Source organism: Leopardus geoffroyi, chromosome B1 (genome assembly GCF_018350155.1).
Source record: "Leopardus geoffroyi isolate Oge1 chromosome B1, O.geoffroyi_Oge1_pat1.0, whole genome shotgun sequence".
Classification (NCBI taxonomy): domain Eukaryota; kingdom Metazoa; phylum Chordata; class Mammalia; order Carnivora; family Felidae; genus Leopardus; species Leopardus geoffroyi.
Genome location: NC_059327.1, coordinates 76125687 through 76149072, shown reverse-complemented (window position 1 = coordinate 76149072; position 23386 = coordinate 76125687). Strand labels below are relative to the sequence as shown.

The window sequence follows — 23386 nt, the reverse complement described above, 5'->3', positions numbered from 1 at the left end:
AGCCTGATGGTGGTGCTTGATCCCAGGACCCTGGGATCATGACCCGAGCTAAAGTCCACTTGGGCACTCTACCAGTTGAGCCACCCAGGTGTCCCTGAAAACTTGTATTTTAAACAAGTTTTCAGGTGATGGCTGGGGACCACACTTGGAGAACCACTCTGCTACACTGAGCAATGAGAAGAGCCTATTAATTTTGTTTAGTTTTTTTTTTTATGCAAGTGCTCATTTCCCAATAGTAAAATGGCACACTGTTCACCTTTACTATGAAGTTGAATTTGACTAGAGAAATTGGTTATTGATCACCTGTGAATAAGTGGGCATTTGATGCTGTCCACTATCCAGTATTTACTCTAGTCATTTACCCATTCTGTTCTAGTCCTTTTCACCTCCCAACTTTTTTCATTCTTGATCAGCTCAAGACCTTAAAATCCTGAAGAACGTTTAAACTGGGTGAGAAGAGAACTTCACAAATTCCCGTTACTTCCACCCTACCATCTATGTATATATGAACAGGTTTTTGCCTTCTTGTCTAATCAAGCTCATAGCTGTAGCTGTTTTCATGTTTCTCAATGTTTGTTTAACCAATCCCTTCCATCAGCATACATACTGAAGTTTGCCCTTCCAGATAACACCCTACTCAAACCCCTTATAGCAAAGCTCAAAGAACTTAACCATTATATATTTTTGGGGGTAATAAGCAGTTTGATGTTTAACCATTCTTTGTAACGCTACTTTATTTTTTAAAAAATGAGAGTGTGCGTGTATGAGTGGGGGAGAGGGAGAGAATCCCAAGGCTTTCAGTGCAGGGCATGACACAGGGCTCAATCCCAGGAACCAAGAGATCATGACCTGTGCTGGAATCAAGAGTCCGGGTGCTTAACCAACAGCCACCCAGGTGTCCCCCTCTAATTTTGCTTGTGAATAATGCAATTGGACACCCCCAAAAGCTGTTGCTGTCAAGATTACCAGGGACTTTAAGTCCAAATGGTCCATTCATGACCCACATTTTATTTGCTTTTAGTGACATTTGACAGTTGATTTTCTTCCAGAATCTCACCTCAGATTTCCTATGTCAGTGGCTACTCTTACTAGTTCATCTCAGACTTTAGAGGAGGTCTAAGGCTTGGTCCTTGGACATTTAGCCATACTCTCCCTAGTATTCAGTATCTCAAACTGACTTCCAGTTTATTTCTAGCCTACCCCTTTCTTTGAATTGCAGGTTTTGTCTATCAACTGCTTACTTGATATCTTTGGATGTAAAATAGGCCTTTCACATTGGATATGTCTAAAATGGTTATTTCAGGGGTGCCTGGGCAGCTCAGTTAGGCTTGACTTCAACTCAGGTCATGATCTTGAGGTTTGTGAGTTCAAGCCCAGCATCAGGCTCTGTGCTGACAGCTGAGAGCCTGGAGCCTGCTTCAGATTCTGTGTCTCCCTTGCTCTCTGCCTTTCCCCCACTCCCTCTCTCTCAAAAATAAACATAAAAAAAAAAGTAAAAGATGGTATTCCAGATCACAGTGTAACCAAAACACTCCTATATTGAAGGCCAAAATCCTCTGGTCATCCTTGATCATTCAGTTTATTCAAAATAGAGAATTTCCCCATTTCTTACCCCATCTCCATTACAATCTCTTTTAAGCAAGCCACCATTACTACCTGGATTGTTAACTACCTAGTCTCCTGAGGTCCCCCTCTTGTGGAATTTAGATGACTCAAGGCCCATGTGATCTTGCCTCTGACCTCTTACTACAATGTCTCTAACTCTTCTAGCTAGACTGTCCTCACTATTCCTGGATGAATTAGGTATACTGTTTCCCTTTTACTTAGGTCTACTAGAATATTCCAGGAAGACTGCTTGTTTGGGGGGAGGGCGTGTCTTGTTCACTGCTAAACCTCCAGTGCCTAGAAGTTCAATACTTGTTGAATAAAGGAATGAATGATATTCCCTATTAATATCCCATAGTGAAGAAGCAAATGTTTTCAGTAAAAAACATTACATTAGTTAAACATTTGGATCTCAAATGACAGGGGCTTCCTTTCCAAGGTGGACAGTTAGGTCAAAAGAGTGGATATTGAGGGTAGGGTCCAGGAATTGAGATAAATGGTATTTTTTGTCTTGCTGGACATCATTTAATGATAAGTCAACAGTTAAGCTCCAATCTGCTACATCTCTGAATAGGGCTTGGCATAGTTCTTAGAAGGGTTCATTTGAAAATGGTTCCAAAAATAATGTATGGTTGAATTTTCTAAGAATGTTGATTTTTGAGAGGGGGACAGAGGATCCAAAGCTGGCTCTGTGTGAACAGCATAGAGCCCAACGTGGGGCTTGAACTCATGAACTGTGAGATCATGACCTGAGATGAAGTTGGACGCTTAACCGGCTGAGCCACCCAGGTACCCTTGTGATTGAATTTTAAATGGTTTGGACTGTTTGATGGTGGGTTTAATCAAGTTATCTTCTAGGCCAACTTGAAGATGGATAACATCCATCCAGTAAAAAACTGTAAAGGATAATTCTGTTTCCCATTTAAGTATCTTGTATTTTTTATTACTATTTTAGATTGTGGGGGAGGACAGGGGGAGGGGGAGAGAGAGAATCCGAAGCGGGCTCCATGCTCAGTGTGGAGACTTGGGGCTTGATCCCACTACCCTGGGATCACTATCTGAGCTGAAATCAAGTCAGATGCTCAACCGATTGAGCCACCCAGGTGCCCCATAAGTACCTTATACATTTAATACATAGATTTTAAGTATTCACACTTTGCTTTTCTCTACTTGATTCTAATTGGAACAATTTTACTTTGGTCTTTCATAGGAAAACAAAAACTGTTAAAACCAGGGATACAGCAGTCTTCAAAAACAGGTTACTGAAGGGGCACTGGGGGTGGCTCAGTTGGTTAAACGACTCACAGCCACGAGATCATGACTGAGCTGAAGTCAGGATGCTTAGCCAAATGAGCCACCCAGGTGCCCCACACAGGTTCTTAAATGTGGAAAAATTAGAAGAGATTGGGATAATGCCATGTGAAGATTCTGCCCAATATTACTAGCTTTGATGAAGAGGACCATGGGCCAAGGGAAGCAAATGCCCTCTAAAAGCTAGAAAAGGCATGGAGATTCTCAGTATCACAATGGTACAATAGAATATGCCATCATTATTTATCCCACATTGCATGCACAGTAGTCTCACCACTACCAGTATAATCACTGAGAAGTTTAAAAAAAAAAATTTGACATACGGCCCACTGAATTTTTATGGTTGTGCTGTTAACATTGTTTGAGCACATGGCCATTACTTCTATTCTCCCTCTTAGGCCTTATGTAGTCTCATTGCTACAACTATGTCATTGATACCCACTTCCAGTCCTTAGGTTGATAGCTGTATAGTTACTTTGTTTGATACTTGTTCTCTGGTCACTTCCTAAGTTCTCATGGCAGTACTTTCTGAGTTCTTGCATGTTTAGTACAATTTGTCAGGGTGCTTTATACCTGAAAGTCACTTTTATGGGATATAATACCCTTCGGATTCTGTGTCTCTCTCTCTTTAAAAAATAAAAACATTAAAAATACAAAACAAAAAACAAAAAACAACCAAGAATAATATAACATCCTTGACTCTTTGAGCATCTTAAATATACTACTACATTTTCCTCTGGCATAAAGATTGCTAAAGAAAATCAGAAGATAATCTAGTTTCTTTCCCTTGTAAGTCACTTTCTGGTTTTGGCTACAAGCCCAAAGAATATTTTAGTTTTTTAAATCCATTAAGTTTATAAAATGTGTCTTGGTAGTAGTTGTTCTGATTGAATAGTCTCAGGTATGCAGTATACTCTGTGAATATATAACTTCAATTCTATTTGGGGGTAGTTTTCATAAATTAAAGTTTTTAGCATTTGTTCTATTCCCTTGATTTGGTGCCCTTTATCGGGGACTTCCTTGCCTGTGATTTCCTGGCAGCCGTTATGGTCCCTAACTATTCATGTGATAAACTCCTTGGGATGTATTTCTGGGTGATTTTGTCAGCTAATTACTGCCCATGGGCTAAATCTGGCCAATGTCTGTTTTTTGATGGCCTACAAGGTGAGAATGGCTTTTCCATTTTCATATGGATAAAAAAAATGCTTCATCACATGTGAAAATTATATGAAATTCAAATTTCAGTATACACAAAGTTTTACTGGAACACAGTACACTCATTCAGCTTTACGTATTGTCAGTCGCTGCCTTTTGCACTACAGGGGCAGAGTTGAGTAGTGACAGACCACACACAGCACACTCATCACTTCACACTAAGGTGCAGCACAATGCAGACTTCCACGTTTATATGTGTTTCATATCACCATATCACTGCCGGGTTTATACGTGTTTCATAACACCTTCAAGACACCTCCGAAGATGCATTACATAAAACCTCATTTCAAATCAGCCATAAGCTGTGAGACCATGACCTGGGCCGAAATGAAGATGCTTCAGTTAAGATGCTTAACTGACTGAGCCCCCCAGGTGCCCTTGTTTTCTTTTTAAAGAATCATTTTAGAAATATATGCTGAGATATTTATATTTGATATTTGAGATCTGCTTCAAAATAATTGGGGAGGAGAAAGTGTCAGGATCTGTGCAGTGTTTGACATTTTACCCAACTTATAAACTTTTTAAAAAGTTAGTCTGCCACAGTTTCATGGATACTGGCAAAAGATATGACACTCCTGAGTCAGAAATAAAAGGACTTTATTACTCACAGCATATCAATAGCCGAAGCTTCATGTTCACTTGCGACAGTTTCCCATGCTCCTCAAATCCCACAGAGGTAATGCAAAGGATCCATCATACAGTGGGTTGCATTACAGAAGAAGAACACTAAAAATTCAGCACTTGGATAACTAAGTGGAAGCAAGTCTGCTCTTTTTCCAGGGGGAGACATTACATCATCCCTCAAGGTTGCAAGGTGCAAACACCAACCTGAGAAATGGGTCAGGTAAGGAGCAGGCAGAGAGTTGTATTCTTGGCATACCCAACAACATGCAGGGACACTTGGACTCTGTGGCAGACTGCCTCTCACAATGCACTCCTCAGTGAGTAAGAATTGACATGTTCTTAGCCAAACTTCAATTTTCACATGAATATGCTCCTCCATCAACCACTCTGACTAGTCACCAGGTTAGAATCTCACACCACATACTGTCAACAAGATTCAAAGCAATGCATGAGGCCAACCTGTGGTATTTACCTCAGTCATTCTTTCCAGGGTTCCATACTCAGCCAATTGTGAATAAGTCCAAGGGGGTAGCAGTTGCTCTTATTTGAGGCCGCCATAATGTATTCAAAGGCCAGGCCATTATGCATTATGAGCCATGCAAGAGAGTGTAAACTTAGGTGTCATTGTCAATAATTACATGGGCAGTAGATGAGCAAAAAAGCAACACCTGTCCCCAGGGGAGAGCCAACTCATGACTTATTTTTGTTCCCCCATCCAGAAATACAATCAAAGGGGCACAGATCACTTGACCTCAGAATTTGTTGTTAAACCTGATTTGGATTATCATCACATTGGTTTGATCAAGTCACATGGACAGTGTCACCAAACAGTTGTAGCTCCAGTTGCCATTTTTGGTATTACCCAAAGCCATTCAGACATCAAAAGCATGTGATCAGCCAGACTGAATTAAGGTTGTGTTGATGGGTGAGTTTGTACAACACATTCACGTGTGGAGCTGCTGCTGCTGTCATCAGGCATAGCAAAACTAGTTCAGAACCAATCACATCTCATTTTATGAGTTTTCTTCTTTTCGTAGCACATGCACACAGATGACAAACCCAGCAGAAGATCAGACATGCTGGATGCAACTGCCACATGATTTAGGTAGCAGTTTTGGATCAAGGTTAGTAGTTCTCAACTGGGGTCAATTTCATCTCCGGGGGACATTTGGCAATGTCCACAGACATTTTTGTCACACCTGGGGGGAAGGTGCTAATGGCATCTAGTGGGTAGAGGCAAGTGATACTGCCAAACAGCCCACAATGCACAAAGCAGCACCTCACAAAACTAATTATCCAGCCTAGAACATCAATAGCGCCAAGACTGAGAATGAAACAAAGAGTACGTTAATTGCTGTCTTTCCCTCCCTTCTAGGATCTAAAATGTTTTCTCTTCAGGTGCCAGCAGAGATACTTATAATTTCATCTTTTCTCTAATCATACCCACTTTCACCCAGAACTTTTGTCCTGATTATCACCTAGGAGGCAGCCCAGAGGAGATGACCCTTTCCTGGGGATTGCCATATTCTGTGACCCCAACTACCCAACTCACTTCATGCAAAATGAAGATGCTTAAAGCTGCTGCAATTTTTACTTGAACAGGAAGGCCCATTTACTGAAGCACATACGGTCTCCAATACTCAAAGCATCCAACAAGGAGTTGGGCCCCCTTCTGTGGCAGGTCAAAGAGACCTGCCTTGATTACTACAGGGATTAAACATTCTAAATCCACCCACACAGTCCCCCAAAAATACTTGGTGAGCAGGCCCCTGAATTTTATTGGAGTTTATCAAACACTCCTGTTGGGAGTATGATAAAAACCAGTCAAGGCCTATAGATACTAAAGGTTCTGATTCACCAACAGGACATCTATTGTAGTGAAAATATTGGACATCAAAGGGTAGAGAAACTTGTGTTAAATCCTGGCCCACCCACTGGTGGCAAATGGCAGGGGAGTCTACTCTAAAAGTAGCAGTGACCTGGACAGAATAAACTTTGAAACTTTACAAGCATTTATGACAGCACAAGTATGTACACATCAACCTCAGGTTTAGCAGCAGAATATACACTAGTACACCCGGACTGAGCCAGAGAGGCACACAGGTGCATACACACAAATTCAGAAAATATTTTATAAACTAATTTTTTTTCTTCATTGCAAGTTTTGCCCAAATGCCATCAGTTCATTTGAATGCTTTATTTCCTGGGGCACCTGGGTGACTCAGTCATTTAAGTGTTCAACTCTTGATTTCAGCTCAGGTCATGATCTCATGGTTCATGGGCTTGAGCCCAGCATTGGGCTCTGTGCTGTCAGTGTTGAGCCTGCTTGGGATTCTCTCTCCCTCTCTCTCTTTGCCCCTCCCCAATTCAGGCTCTCTCTTGCACACTCTCGTGCTTTCTCCTTCTCTCAAAATAAGCTTAAAAGAAAAAGAAAACAATCACAATCCTATTAACATACTTCTAAATTTCAATAAAAATTCCTTAATAGTACTAAATATCCACTCACACCAATTTAATCGATGATTAATCCTCTGTTGGATATAATGCTGTGATAAGCAATGAAAGTGTGAAAGCAAGGGTAGTAAGCTTCCATATGCTAAGACCATTCATGAAGTCAAAGTTGAGAAATTACTGCAGGTGTCATTAGCTCTAAGTCTGTTTGCAGAACTGTTAACTGTTTTGTGTCAAAAGAAGATATAACTCACTATAGTGGTGGAAAATGACAATACCAACAGACTGTTAAAACCAAATGCTGGTAAGGAGTGAAGTAACTGGAATTCTTAAATATTGCTAATAGAGTATAAAGTGGTACAACGCTTTGGAAAGCAAGCAGCTTTTTAATAAAATTACACATTTATCTACTTCACTACTTAACAAATTTACTCCTAGATATTTATCCAAGAGAGATAAAATCCTATGTGTACAAAACGACTTAAGAATGTTAGTACTAGTCAACTGTATCTCAATAAAGCTTAGGGGGAAATATGCATACCAGCTTTATTCATAATAGCTAAAAGCTGGAAAAAATCAATAGAAAGATGGATAAACAAATTATCATGTTTTCTTATGATGAAATACTACTGAGGAATAAAAGGGAACAGACTACTGTTACACACAACGTGGAAGAGTCTCAAAAACATCATGTTGAGCACAAGAATCCAGAAGAGCAGATATTACATTATTTCATTTTTATGACATCCTAGAACAAGCAAAACAAATCTTGGTGGTAGAGATCAGAACAGTGATGGCCTCTGCAGGGGAGGAGAGCAGGATGTGATGACTGACTGGGAAAGGGCACAAGAAACTTTCTACAGTGCTGGAAATATTCTACGCATTTATTGATGGATATGAGTGTATAGAATTGCCAAAACTCACAGAATTGTACACTTAGTATCTACATATTTTATGTAAATTATGCTCCAATTAAAGAAAAATATGCATCTAGCCAGCTACATCATGGACTTGCTGCCATTTAGTGTCTGTCCCACTCTGCGATACGCTTTCTACACTATGAACTCACCCCTTCATATCTACTTAGGTCTGGAACCAAACCTAAATATGCTTCTTTTATCTTTCTCATGGGCTTCTTGGCTGCCCTGGTATTCAGGACTTTGGCTCCAGGTACGGCCACATGGCTAGATCTGATCTTATGTTCAACATTCCAGTGGTTATGGTTAGTATTACTGCCATCCATGGACTGATGGCAGTGTTCTTTACTGCCAAATCCTAAAGAAAATCTTACTTTCTGCAGTTGGACACCAGCTTGAGTGATTTGGCTGCTGGCTTTGTGGGGGACATCAGTATGTGGGTCTGCTCAACAGGCCTATTTGCGAGCGTAATTCTGATTCTCATCTTTCCAGAGGTACTCAGCTTCTTTGGTTTCATCATTGCCCTTGTTCTCTTTACAAAGAACTCTCTCTTTGTGACCATCAAATAGAAGATGTTGTAGCAGCCATCCAGCCCTATCTAGCAGGAACACCCAGACACACTTTTATAGGGGCAATCTTCCCACCTGGTAGTCTTCTAGATGCATGACGCTTCAGTGCTCTACATTCTGTTGCTCTCTGACCTTTCCCCCAAATTCTCATTGCAGTGGACAACTAGGCCTTCTCATAGCCCAACTAGGCCCCTCCAACCAGCAAAGATGCAGGTCTCTGTCTGCTCACCAATATTCATCTTCCCCTAGAGGACTCTGCATATACAAATGAATAGGGTAATTTTTTTTCATCACCGTATATGTATTTTTCAATAGCTCTGGCATTTCATAGATCTAAAGAGAAGACACCACTGTCTCCTTAGTACAGGCATACCTCATTTAAAACAAATATTTATTTATTTATTTTGGAAGAGCGCAGGCAGGGGAGGGGCAGAGAGAGAGAGGGGGACTGAGGATCCAAAGTGGGCTCTGCACTGACAGGCTAACAGCAGCGAGCCCAATGTGGGGCTCGAACTCACAAACCATGAGATCATGACATGAGCTGAAGTCAGATGTTCAACCAACTGAGCCACCCAGGGACCCCAGGCATACCTCATTTTATTGCACTTCATTGCGTTTAGCAGATACAGAGTTTTTTACGAACTGAAAGTTTGTGGCAACCCTGCGTCAAGCAAGCCTATTGCGGTCATTTTTCCAACAGCATTTGCTCAGTTTCTGTCCCTGTGCCACATTTTGGTAATTCTTCTAATATTTCAAATTTTTTCATTATTATTATATTTATAATGTTGATCTGTGATCAGTGGTCTTTGATGTTACTATTGTAATTGTTTTCCTGAGACACAATATTGAAATTAGGCCAATTAATGATGTGCAATGGCCTCTAACTGCTCAAGTGAAAGGAAGGGTCACACATCCCTCACTTTAAGTCAAAAGCTAGAAATAATTAAGCTTAATGAGGAAGGCATGTTGAAAGCTGAGATGGGCCAAAAGCCAAGCCTCTTGCATAAAAGATAGTTAAATTGTGAATTCAAAGGTAAAGTTCTTACAGGAGATGAGAAGTGCTACTCCAGTGAACACATGAATGATAAGAAAGTGAAACAGCCTCATTGCTGATATGGATAGAAGATCAAACCAGCTACAACATTCTTTTAAACCAAAGCCTAATCCAGAGCAAGGCCCTACCTGTCCTGTCCTCAATTCTATGAGGGATGAGAGAGGAGAGGAAGCTGTAGAAAAGTCTAGAGCCACAGCAAGTTATCTAGAAGATCCAGCTAAGGTAATTCATGAAGGTGGCTACACTAACTAAACAGATTTTCAATGTAGACAAAACAGCTGTATATTGGAAGAAGATGCCATCTGGGATTTTCACAGCTAGAAAGAAGAATTCACTGCCTGGCTTTAAAACTTCAAAGGAGCGGCTGACTTTCTTGTTAGGGGTTTATGCAGCTGGTGACTTAAAGCCAGTGCTCATTTACCACTCCCCAAATCATAGGGCCCATAAGAGTTATACTAAATCTGGAGCACCTGGGTGGCTCAGTTAGTTAAATGCCTGACTCTTGATTTGAGCTCAGGTCATGATCTCATGGTTTGGGAGCTTGAGCCCTGTATCGGGCTCTGTGCTGACAGTGCAAACCCTGCTTGGGATTCTCTCTCTCTTTCTCTTTTTTGCCCCACCCCTGCTCGTGCACACTCTCTCAAAATAAATAAATAAACTTAAAAAAAAAGTTAAAAAAAAAAAAAAGAGTTATGGTAAATCTACTCTGCCTTTGCTCTATAAATGGAACAACAAAGCCTGGATCACAGCACATCTGTTTACAACATGGTTTACTGAATATTTTAAGCCCACTGTTGAGACCCACTACTCAGAGAAGATTCCTTTCAAAATATTACTGCTCACTCACAATGTACCTGGTCACCCAACTTTGATGGAGAAGTACAAGATTAATGTTGTTTTCATGCCTGCTAACAACATTGCGTTCCGTGGCCCATGGATCAAGGAATAATTGATCCATGGATCAAGGACTTTTGAGTGTTCTTATTTAAGAAATAAGGCTATGACTTCCATAAATATATATTCCTCTAATGGATTTGGTCAAAGTAAATTGAAAACCTTCTGAAAGGATTCATGATGCTGGGTGCCACTAAGAATAACTGTGATTCATCAGAAGATGGCAGATTGTCAACATGAACAGGAGTTTACAAGAAGTTGATTCCAACCCTCAAGGATGACTTTGAGGGGTTCAAGACTTCATTGAAGGAAGTACCTGCAGATGTGGTAGAAACAGCAAGAGAACTAGAATTAGAAGTGGAGCCTGAAGATGTGTCTGAATTGCTGTGATCTCATAATACAACTTGAACAGATAAGGAGTTGCTTCTTATAGATGAATTAAGTGGTTTCTTGAGACGGAAGCTACATCTGGCAAAGAAGCTGTGAAGACTGTTGAAATAACAAAAACTCTAGAACATTTCGAAAACTGAGTTGATAAAGCAGTGGCAAGATTTGGGATAACTGACTCCAATTTTGACAGAGGTTCTCCTGTGGGTAAAATGTTATCAAACGGCATCACATGCTACAGAGAAATCGTTCATGAAGGGAAGAGTCAATGGATGTGGCAAACCTCACTTTGTGTTATTATAAGAAACTGCAACAACCACCCAGACCTTCAGCAGCCACCACCCTCATTAGTCAGCAGCCATCAACATTGAGGCAAAAGGATTACGACCTGCTGAAAGCTCAGAAGATGGTTAGCATTTTTGAGCAATAAAGCGTTTTTAAATTAAGGTATGTACATTGTTTTTTAGACGTAATGTTATTCCACACTTAATAAACTACCGTATAGTGTAAACATAACTTATATATGCACCAAAAAACCAAAATATTCATTTGACTTGCTTTATCGTGATATTCGCTTTGCTGCAGTGGTCTGGAACTGAACCCCCAGTATCACTGAGGTATGTCTGTATAGAGTAATCTCAGGTAGGGTACTGAATTGAAGGGTTAAATGCTCTGACACTCTTTGAAAGTAACAACTCTGCTCCTCACTGCTGGCTACCTGGGACAGGGGGAACAATGTGGTGGGCCTTAGTGGTCCTCTGAGTCAGGGCTCTATTAAATAAAAAACTTAGATATGACCAGAGAAATAAATGCCACTGCCCTTTTTATTCTAATTGTAAAGCAGAACTAAATATAGGTCACTATTTTGGTATGAAGACTCTTAGTTTATTTCTGTTAAAAGAGGATATACGACCAAAGGTAATTTTCCTTTCTGAATTATAAACTTTAGTTCTTACTTCTCCTGAAAAATATTTCAAGTTATTGCCTAATTTACAGTATTTGAAGATAAATAATCCATGGCTTACATTCCATTAAGATTCCTTAAAAAAAAAAAATCTAGAATGTATCCCATCCTCAAATATACATTTATTAAATAGCTTAACAGTGCCTGAGTTAATCTATTAGACTCCAAAGTACAACAGTTTTTTGCACTATATGTGTATGAAAAGCTAGGTTTGGGAACCGTTGCTGTTACCAAGAGCACAGCCCTACAGTCACACCTTCTCATGATCTGATGCTTCAAGCATTCATATATTCTCTACTACACTGAAAAGGAATGCCCATTAATGAATCAATTCATGTTTGAGTGTCTAGGTAACATCAATATAAATTGTGTACATAAAATTGAGAAGCTAAGCAGGATTTTTTTTTTTTTGAGGAAATAAATTTAAGGCTTTATTCTCTGCAACTCATTCTAATCATAAGTGTTATATCTGAGAAGTTATGGTGTGTTTTTTTTTTTTTAAGTTTATTTATTTATTTTGAGAGAGAGGGAATTCCAAGTAGGCTCCACACTGGCAGTGTGGGGACCAACGTGGCGCTGGAACTCATGAACTATGAGATCATGACATGAATCGAAACCAATAGTTGGATGCTTAAGTGAATGAGCTACCCAGGGGCCCCATATCTGAAACGTTTTGTTTACAGACAATAAAACAGATGAAATCTACTTGTTTAACGTATCACGTTAGCACAACGAAAAAAGTACGCAACTGGAAATCAGTAGAACTAGCTAGGTTTCGCTTTAAGCTCTGCCATACCTGTATGACCTTAGGCAAATCATTTAATCTCTGCAGGTTGAGAGCTCTGGTCTGCACTCTTCTGTGGTTTAACAGGATGAGCTTGCAATTAGGAGAGAGGCCCCTAGATGGTGCTGTTGTTCTGACTTAGGCTTTGTATTTTTTTTCCCCTCTATAATTACAGTGAAGTAAAAAGGCATAGGTTAGAAAATGATTTCCTATTGGTTCTGAAAAAAATCCAGTGTTAAATATTCAAAGTGGCATTGAATTATGAATCATATGGTTCATGTACATTTGGCATTAATTGAAAGGAATAAACTATTAATGATTATAACAAATATTCCCTTATAATTAGCTCAAATATCCATCGCTATTTCACTAGGTATATTTATCTCAGCTTAAGAAACTGAGATACTAAAATAAAAACCAAACAATTATTGTTAAAAGAGTACTGATGTATAATAAATCCTATGGAAAAAAATTTTTTTTTCAAATGCTAGTTCTAACAATAAATCTTGATAAATGCAGACTGTTTTTCACTATGAATGTTTCAGGCTGTATTTAAAACCTGTGATTTCCATGAGCCCAGTGACAGATATCTTACATTACCCCTCCATCTATATAAACAAAATCTACTTTTAAAAAAAAGTAGATTTAAAAAAAAATCTTTAAGTATTTTAAAGGATAAGAATAATGTATTAAGTGACTTCTCTAGTTTCAATTCACTAAAGAAAAAGGATTTGAAGATTCTAGTTTGAGTAGGCTTGGATGTACAATATCAGGTTTCATCTAAATTTACTGAAAGGAAAAAGTATATTTCTATTCCTCCCCTATGAAATTCACCGGGTATAATATGTTCAATCAATACAGAGAACAAGGAAATACCTATGAAAACCCATACTGAGCAACATTCCAGCATTTTGTCAGTTGACTGGGTAATAAGTGGCAAGCAAAAAAAGTGTCATGAAGGAGTGAAATGATATAAACTGTGAATTTTGTTTCAATAAAGATTTTTGTCTACAAATTAAGGAGGAAAAATACTGGATCTTGGGGATCTGAGATAGTATTGCTATATGTGAAAGCTTTCCATCTAACCAACCAATCTACCAACAATCCAACCAACCAACCAACCAACCAACCAACCAACCAACCAACTTTTATTGAGTCTACATACATGGTGCAAAGGGCTGGAGATACAAAGGTACCATCTCCATTCTCAAAAAACTCAGTCGAGTATGAGAAAAGGACTTTGAAAAGTTCAGCTCAGTTTATTATAGTGTCAAGTAGATTTACAACTATTGCACTTATCATTCTGCTAACACAAGGCCAAAATTTAAGAGGAATATTTTTCTCCAATAAAGCTAGGCTTTCATGATCTTTGATATATGATGTTAAAATTACACAGGCAAAATAACATACCCCCATCCTATTCCAGACACATCCCCACTTCCTTATTGTTGTGCACCTTGCTGCAAATAAGAATTTAGTCAAGATAACGCTAAGTCATTCATTTCTTGTAAAATTACTCTTGAGATTTGACAAGAGTTTTCTTTATACTGTCCTCTTTAACCAAAATGTAAGAAAAACAGCTCCCATATTCCCAAATCAATTGTAATCATGTAAATGGAAGATGAATTTCCATCAAAGACAGTAAACATCTCTTCCCTTACAGAACCCCACATGGTGTTCACATAATGGTTTGACAACTGGCTGCCTAACTTTTTGGACAATGGGAAATCATAACAAAAGCAAACAAGTGGTCTAGTATAGGAATTCTTCTCAAAAATAGAAGAAAGTCATCATGAACATTGTTGGGCAAGTGTTTTACATTTCCAATGAAATTCTATTCCATTGATCTGTTTGAAGATTGTCTTCGACCTATTTGGCTTAAGCCCATAAACTGTAATTGATTCAGTCACATAAAGAACCACTTTTATCTTAAGCCTGGAATGCATAACAAATGGATACCAGGAAAGTGGTTTTTCATTTGCTCTAATAATTTGTTCAGGGATGAGCTGGGGGAAAAAAGCCCAAATAATCATCAGACTTCGGTCTTCTTAAATTATTTTTCATTCTGATTATAATGGGAAGAAATGAGCTGTGGGGGTTTGGTGTTTTCTGTTTTAACCATTGCTCTGTATTCTGAGATATATGCAATTCATAATGTACCACTATAACAAGACAGTTTTTATATATTACTGGGGTAACGCAAAGAAAATGAATTTTTCTTTGGGTACCAGTAATTGTCAAAAGAATGATTGCAGATTCAGAAAATGTGCTTTATAATAACCCTGTTAACATAAAATATACATGGAAGAGAGAAGGTATGGCAGGTAGGTGGAATGATTGGTTAGTTGTATTAGCAAGGCATTTCAAGATGATTTTGGTTCTTTTGACTAAGATACATCAAATTTTAATCACCCTTAAATCCTTAGACAAAGGGGAAATACTTAGTAACACAAGGAGCATTCGATGAGCACGAGCTGATTCACCAGGTGCTTATAAAGGCCCCAACTAGTTAATAAACTGCCTCACCTGAAGCAGAGATTTGCCCCGGTAATAAGGGATAATGCGCTTAAGTGGTTAGAATTAATTTGAATATCAACAATGAAATTTAGATTACCAACCATGTCCTGATAGTTACAGCACGGAGAATATCAAATGTCCTCTTTTTAAACTAAAGTAAAAAATGGAAGAAGCATGGTTAATTTCCTTGTGCTGATGAAAAGATGTCTAAGTGCAACTTTTGCTTGTAAGCCTCCCCATGTTGCCATGTCACCTGACGCTCTCCCCAGGGGAAGTGTCTGTCTGCCTTGCTAATTCTGCTTGATGTCTTCCTTGATAGAACATCAAGGCTTGCTTATGGGTTTCCATGTACAGGTTTCTACTGTGAATGAAAGCTGACTACAAAATCATATTCTGCTTTCAGAAAATTCTAGTGTACCATGTACAGCATAGGTATTTCATTCAGTTTAAAAAAATAGTGCAAAAACATATCTGATAGTCAAAGTGATAGTTCAAGTGAGTTCTTGTGCTGAAAAACACAGTCAAGCTTCACCTTTAGCTGACTTGTCAAAACTGAACATAGTTTTTGGGAAATATTCCAGATTTTCCCATTAGTTCTCCACTCATCCAGTCATCATCTACAGATTCCAGCTCTGTTATGATGTCTCCAGCCTGTAAGAAGACAAAAATTGGAAATAATGATTAGTTTCTGTCGAGAATAAGCATGGTAAGCAGTCTACCTGGACAGGCATGGTTAATCTTCTCTTTATGTAACTCACTGATCCTGATTTGCCCAGAGGATTAAATGATACACCACAAAGATGATCTATACCTTATGACACCATTTACTTGTATGCCACTTCTCCTCAGAGCCTGTTCCTTTGCCTTTCTCACCCTTGCTGTACTTTTATTTTCCTGTTTGCATTTTGTGCCCTCCCCCCAATTACTCCTAATCTAAAATACTTCTTTAATAATAGTATTAGCTGGCACAAAAACAGACACATAGACCAATGGAATAGAATAGAAACCCCAGAACTAGACCCACAAACGTATGGCCAACTCATCTTTGACAAAGCAGGAAAGAACATCCAACGGAAAAAAGACAGCCTCTTTAACAAATGGTGCTGGGAGAACTGGACAGCAACATGCAGAAGGTTGAAACTAGACCACTTTCTCACACCATTCACAAAAATAAACTCAAAATGGATAAAGGACCTGAATGTGAGACAGGAAACCATCAAAACCTTAGAGGAGAAAGCAGGAAAAGACCTCTCTGACCTCAGCCGTAGCAATCTCTTACTCGACACATCCCCAAAGGCAAGGGAATTAAAAGCAAAAGTGAATTACTGGGACCTTATGAAGATAAAAAGCTTCTGCACAGCAAAGGAAACAACCAACAAAACTAAAAGGCAACCAACGGAATGGGAAAAGATATTTGCAAATGACATATCGGACAATGGGCTAGTATCCAAAATCTATAAAGAGCTCACCAAACTCCACACCCGAAAAACAAATAACCCAGTGAAGAAATGGGCAGAAAACATGAATAGACACTTCTCTAAAGAAGACATCCAGAAGGCCAACAGGCACATGAAAAGATGTTCAGCGTCGCTCCTTATCAGGGAAATACAAATCAAAACCACACTCAGGTATCACCTCATGCCAGTCAGAGTGGCCAAAATGAACAAATCAGGAGACTATAGATGCTGGAGAGGATGTGGAGAAACAGGAACCCTCTTGCACTGTTGGTGGGAATGCAAATTGGTGCAGCCGCTCTGGAAAGCAGTGTGGAGGTTCCTCAGAAAATTAAAAATAGACCTACCCTATGACCCAGCAATAGCACTGCTAGGAATTTATCCAAGGGATACAGGAGCACTGATGCATAGGGGCACTTGTACCCCAATGTTCATAGCAGCACTCTCAATAATAGCCAAATTATGGAAAGAGCCTAAATGTCCATCAACTGATGAATGGATAAAGAAATTGTGGTTTATATACACAATGGGATACTACGTGGCAATGAGAAAAAATGAAATATGGCCTTTTGTAGCAACGTGGATGGAACTGGAGAGTGTGATGCTAAGTGAAATAAGCCATACAGAGAAAGACAGATATCATATGGTTTCACTCTTATGTGGATCCTGAGAAACTTAACAGGAACCCATGGGGGAGGGGGAGGAAAAAAGAAAAAAAAAAAAAAAAAAAAAAAAAAAAGAGGTTAGAGTGGGAGAGAGCCAAAGCATAAGAGACTGTTAAAAACTGAGAACAAACTGAGGGTTGATGGGGGGTGGGAGGGAGGAGAGGGTGGGTGATGGGTATTGAGGAGGGCACCTCTTGGGATGAGCACTGGGTGTTGTATGGAAACCAATTTGACAATAAATTTCATATAATAAAAAAAAAAAAAAAAAAGAAGTACTAGGAATCAGAAACCAAAAAAAAAAAAAAAAAATAGTATTAGCTGTCATATATATTATATATATAGTTTTCCACATAATAATTACTTATTGAGTACCCACCATATGTCAGACACTGTTCTGAGCATTATGGCTACAACAATGAATAAAGACTTCAGTTTAAGGTAGGGAGACAAATAAATAAGCTGGCAGAGGAGGACAGACAATGTGGGACTGCCTTCTCATTAGGGCAGTCAGGGAATGCCCCATTGAAGGTGACATTTAAACAAAGACTTGGAGGTAAGAGAGTAAGTCCTGTGCTTATGATAGGTCGTGTCCTACCTTATGTACTTCATAGGAATTAACTCATTTAAACAACACTGCATCCTAGAGGTGGTTACTATTATTGTGCCATTTTAAGAGAGAGATCCTTATAGACTTCTGTATTTTAAAGAGAAGGAACTTGAAGCCCAAAGAGATTACATAGATTCCTTGGTGTCACATATCTAGTTAGTGGTAGAGACAGGATTCCAATCTAGTGTGATTTCGAGGGCCTGTATTGCTAACCATTGGGCAACATGGCCACCACATCTTACAGTGGACTTTTTACTTAGAAAGGCTTTTATTATAATTGCCTTTCCCAACATCCTGAGCATTTTGTACTCTACATTTATTCTTCCACATAATGGTATCCTCCTCTACCATTTGGTTTATTCCATGCTTCTGTGGCCTCATGATCAAATTTACATTCTTTCCTGTCTTTAAAGGGCTTCTCCCTGACTCAGAACACTGATTTACCCTCATCAGGTTAGTCAAAGACGCTGTATGTCTCATTCATGTGAATATTATAATTCCTCAACAGATGAGGACATAATTTTTACAATTATCTCCTGAAACTATTTTCTTCTTTATGGATTCTAACCATTTCTTAGAATCTGGGTTTAAGATTCTATAATGGTTCAAGATGACCCTGGCTACTTTTAAGAATATCTTTATCAGGCTAAATGGATTTTATTTGTAGCACTAGTACATTGCCCTCTGGAAAAATGGTTTGCTTTAAGGCCTTTCTTTATGGAAAATGGAAAGGAAAAATGCTGACTATCAAATGTCATTAATTTACTTTACTCTGCCAAAATCCGTAAAATTTCTGGCTGTTCAAAATTTATATTATAAATAAGTTCCTTCTGGTTCCTAAATTATGACATAATAGTTGAATGAAACTTTTTTTTTTTTGGCTCTGGTCCTTATGTACATACCATGTCAATTTACTAATGGCTAGCACAATTTCTTTTTCAAAAAAAAGTTCTACTAATATTCTGTGAATATTTAATAAAATATTAATGATTAACAATACTGACAGCTGTGCAGAATTCCTTAACTAAAAAACTCTAGAATTACCTTGCTTTCAGACAGTCATTTGTAAAATGAAGACATCCTATTTTCTAGAGGATACTATGAGGTCTGTTATTACACTGACATTAAGGCCAAAATAACATGTAAATACTTTGAATCCAGATTTTTCACTTGCAGTAAAGATCACAAGAATGAAGTATGAGCCACTGATGCCCATGACTGAAAGGGACTATGGCAATGGTTTCCAAACATTTGGATTTTAAGGACCAAGAAATTAAGAGGGGGGAAAAAAAAAGAAAAAAAAAGGAACTGATGCAGGGTCACCAAATTATAATTCTGCATTAAGAAATATCATCATTTACTAACAACATTTTATAAAAGAAATGACATTTTAAAATGAAAAAGATAGAAGAAATTCTCAGAATGGAAAACTCCGTAACAAAATAGGAGAGTCAGCAACTTTATACAGACTTTATCTCTGCATTGTCCCTTACTCCGTGACTCCCCAAGATCCCTGTTTTGTTTTAGACAGGTGTGGGGGTACCCACAACATCAAGTCTCATCTTGCCCAGTCACTCCTCTCTATTGTAGCCCCGCCTCTGGCTGCTTATCTCCGATGATGGAGAATTTCCCAGCGTCTGACACGGGCTGTTCTGACAGCAACTACTACGACACCCATCCTCCTTCCTCTTAGAACAGTTCCAGGGGCGCCTGGGTGGCTCAGTCAGTTGACCCTCCGACTTCGGATCAGGTCATGATCTCACGGTCTGTGAGCTGGAGCCCTGCGACGGGCTCTGTGCTGACAGCTCAGAGCCTGGAGCCTGCTTCAGATTCTGTGTCTCCCTCTCTTTGACCCTCCCCCATTCATGCTCTGTCTCTCTCTCTCTCAAAAATTAATAAACATTAAAAAAAAAAAAAAAAAAAAGAACAGTTCCAAAGTACTGTCCTGAGTGCTGTCCTCTGACCATGGTCCAGCTGTAGGCTGGGGAAAGAAGATCATGGAAATACTCAGTTTTTACTCAAAAAACCAAAAAAGAGGAGGTACTTCTTCAGTAAAGTAAGACTAAATTTTAGGCCTCTAAAAAAAAAACCTTTGCAAAGGAACTTAACCTTTTGGGATCATTTCCTCAAATTCTAATCAGTGTCTTTGTGGACAATACTCCAGTGTCTTAGGAACACTACTGCAGCCGCCATTGGTGGTAGGTACCATCTGATCTCAAAGAGGACAGTAGCAGGCTGCCAAGGCCATGTAGAGAATCATCCTTTTCTAGGGATGAATGAAAACTCCAATATTGTTGAGGTCAGATGTTACAAGGCCTAGGAATAAGGAAGTTGTCGGGGATTGTAGGGCTATCAAGTCAGGAAGGTTTTAAGGGCCTAAACACCTTGCTGATAATTTAAATGTGCCCTATTCACCTTCTCTAATTCCGTCCATTAGAATTAGGGTCTGAGATCTGTTCATTCTTAGCTAATGATCAATACTCCACCCAAATGTTCCACCCTTCAGTAGAAGACACTTCAAAATTTATTAATGCGGTTACAAAAAGACACACATTCTGACCTTAAAGGAAAGTTCATCTTCATTCTCCCCATGGAAATCATATAAGGCTTTGGCCTTCTTCCCCTTAAGTGCTAAAGCAGACATACTTTTTGCCTCAGCTGTGAAGATACCAAAAATTCAAATATGTATAGAAAAACATTAGACTAAAACACAAATCAAACATTTTAAGAACCGCTCCCCCCACCCCAACGCTTTTCATTCCCAGGACAGAATAATTTCAATTAATTTTGAATTTATTTAACTTGCAAAAAGGTGATGTTTTCCTAGCAGGAAAAAAAAACTATACAAAATACATTTAGTAGACAAAATTAGCCACTATTAAGTGAAGGCATTTTTGTCTTCCCCTCCCCCCATAACGCCAACAAAGTGTATGAAGAGAGTTTCCATAAATTTATGAATCAACTCTTTCAAATGTAGGCAAACAAGTTAAACTGAGCATAGCCAGAGGGAAAAGAAATATATATCATTTCAAAGGTTTCAGGCTTTCTCCCCTTAGAGAGTAACTGTTATTTCTGTAGTTGTCACACCTTGGCAGGGCCGCACAAAGACTGCCGGGAAGATCCCCTCCCTGTCATGCAGTCTGCCCTTGTACCAGTCAGAGTCCACATGCTCAAGGATCAGGATCCGGTCTCCCCTCCTGAAAGCTAAGTCTTCACTGGTCTCTGCTGTAAAACTGTGAAGCGCTTCACACCATTCTCCAGAAAGACTATTATCCTGTTACAAATCAGAAGTTTGGTAAAGAACGTGAGATTTTAGTTGACACTGATTTCTACAAAGCTTAAAAAGCAATGGGGGAAAAAGCTAAGGGGTCATAAGATTTCAAAGCCTGAACGCTTCTTCAATCACCTAACATTTTATGTTGCTACCAGCTTTCAGAAATAAAAGTTTCCAATAACTTTTTTTCTTAAAAATATAATTCTAAATGACAGATACGATGGGATTTCTAGCTTTTCTGCTTTTAAAGTACATACAGTACTTAAGCAAAAACTTTAAGTATGATCTATGACATTAGTTACATTAAAAACATTAGGTAAAAGCATATAGTACTTATGACACTATGAGAAAACCCTGGTAAAGCACATAATTTTCAGTGAAGCTCTTCTTTACCTAAATTATGAACAGGCTGTTAATCCCTGGTCTTTACCTGATTCAGAGGCTATCAGATTCCATACCATGGGACTTCATTAATTCACATTTTTAATTTTATGAGGTGTAGTTAGCTCTAAGGCTGGCAGGGTAATGACCCAAACATGGTAGGTTAGTATGATGGAATGCTCCAACAAGAATGCTTTTACCCCAAACACACCGGAGGAAGGTTTTGCTCTGCAAAAAGGTGTCTCTGCCAAGTCAAGATGGGAAGCCCATGTTTGAGGAGCTTAAGCAGGGAAGAGAGGATAATGCTAAGGCAAAGGGTTGGAGCTAGACAGGCCTAGGTTTCAGACCCACCCCCAGCTTCACCTTAGTGTTGTGGCAAGGATCAAATGAGGTCATGCATGTAAGCACACTTGGCACAGTGCCTAACACATCTTAAGTTTGCAACAACTGATGGCTTATAATACAAAAACAAAAAAAGCAAACGAAAACCCCTCTTGTTCTTGCACTTGAGTAATCAATACTAACGAATGGTACTTTTGTTCCCAAGACATGTAGGCAGCAATGTGAATATTTCCTTCTGGAGAACTGTAGTCACCTTCTTCCCTGTTTGATTTAATCAGTGCGTGGTGATGAAAGAATTAAGAGACACACAGCCCAATTACCAGTGACATATTGACAATGACCCGATCAGGCTCATTCTTCTACAATATGCTGCAAATAAACAATGGAAGTCATCCACATTCCTAATTCAGTTTAGACACTTCTGAAGTCATGCTACATAAAGTTTTTAAGTCATTTTTTCTCTCATTATACAAATATTACAAATGTTCCCAAACACCTGGAAAGTTTGAAAATGTATGAAGAAGTGAAGAGGTGGGGGGGAAAACCCACCCACCTAGATAATCTTACCACCATGCAGGCAATTGCATGTTAACAAATGTATTTCCTTCTAGTCTTTTTATGCTATATATTCAATTTCCCTATAACATATTTTCCTCCCATGACATTTATTTTATAAATCTAGTATTCGTGGCCTCAGAACATTCTCCTAATAATGGTCATAGTTAGGTTGCTTCCAGTTTTTTCCTATTATAAAAACAGCACTATGACCATTTTTGTGACTAAAATCTTGTCCCTTTTTTTTTTATCCTTTTCTTGGGGTGAGAAACAATAATAATGTAATAATCTGTACTTTCTCTTTTTTTAAATTTATTTATTTTGACAGAGACAGCGTGAGCAGGGGAGGGGCAGAGAGAGGTGAAGAGAGAATCCCAGTCAGGCTCAGCACCACTAGTGCAGAGTCCTACTAGGCGCTCGATCTCACCAACCATGAGATCATGACCCGAGCTGAAGTCAAGAGTTGGACGTTTAACTGACTGAGCCACCCAGGTGCCCCTGTACTTCCTCTATTTTAGCATTCATATAATTACTTGTTTAGTGTTGAATTGTATTGAATCTTTGTTAAATGGATAGGTGAATGGTATCTTATTGCTGCTTTACAAGGTATTTCTTTGATTACTAATAAGGTGAATTTTTTTCTTTTTTTTTTTAATGTTTATTCATTTTTGAGAGAAAGAGTGAGAGAAAACGTGAGTGGAAGAGGGGCAGAGAGAGGGGGGGAAAGAGGATCTGAAGCAGGCTCTCTGCTGACAGCAGCAAGCCTGATGTGGGCTTGAACTCACAAACTGTGATATTGTGACTTGAGCTGAAGTC

General features: G+C 38.9%; 1 protein-coding gene across 5 annotated transcripts in view; it reads right to left on the bottom strand.

The window, feature by feature from the left end:
- Positions 1 to 14011: 14011 nt before the first annotated feature.
- The window catches only part of SH3D19 (SH3 domain containing 19), a 185038-nt gene continuing 175663 nt past the window's right edge, over positions 14012 to 23386 (bottom strand). For all 5 annotated transcript variants that reach the window (XM_045465841.1, XM_045465852.1, XM_045465848.1 and 2 more), the window contains 3 exons: positions 21106 to 21292; positions 20579 to 20676; positions 14012 to 15943 (listed from right to left, as the gene is read on the bottom strand). In XM_045465841.1, the coding sequence (XP_045321797.1) occupies positions 15839 to 15943; positions 20579 to 20676; positions 21106 to 21292 (390 nt within the window). In that variant the 3' untranslated portion in view covers positions 14012 to 15838. The remainder of the gene's footprint in view (positions 15944 to 20578; positions 20677 to 21105; positions 21293 to 23386) is intronic.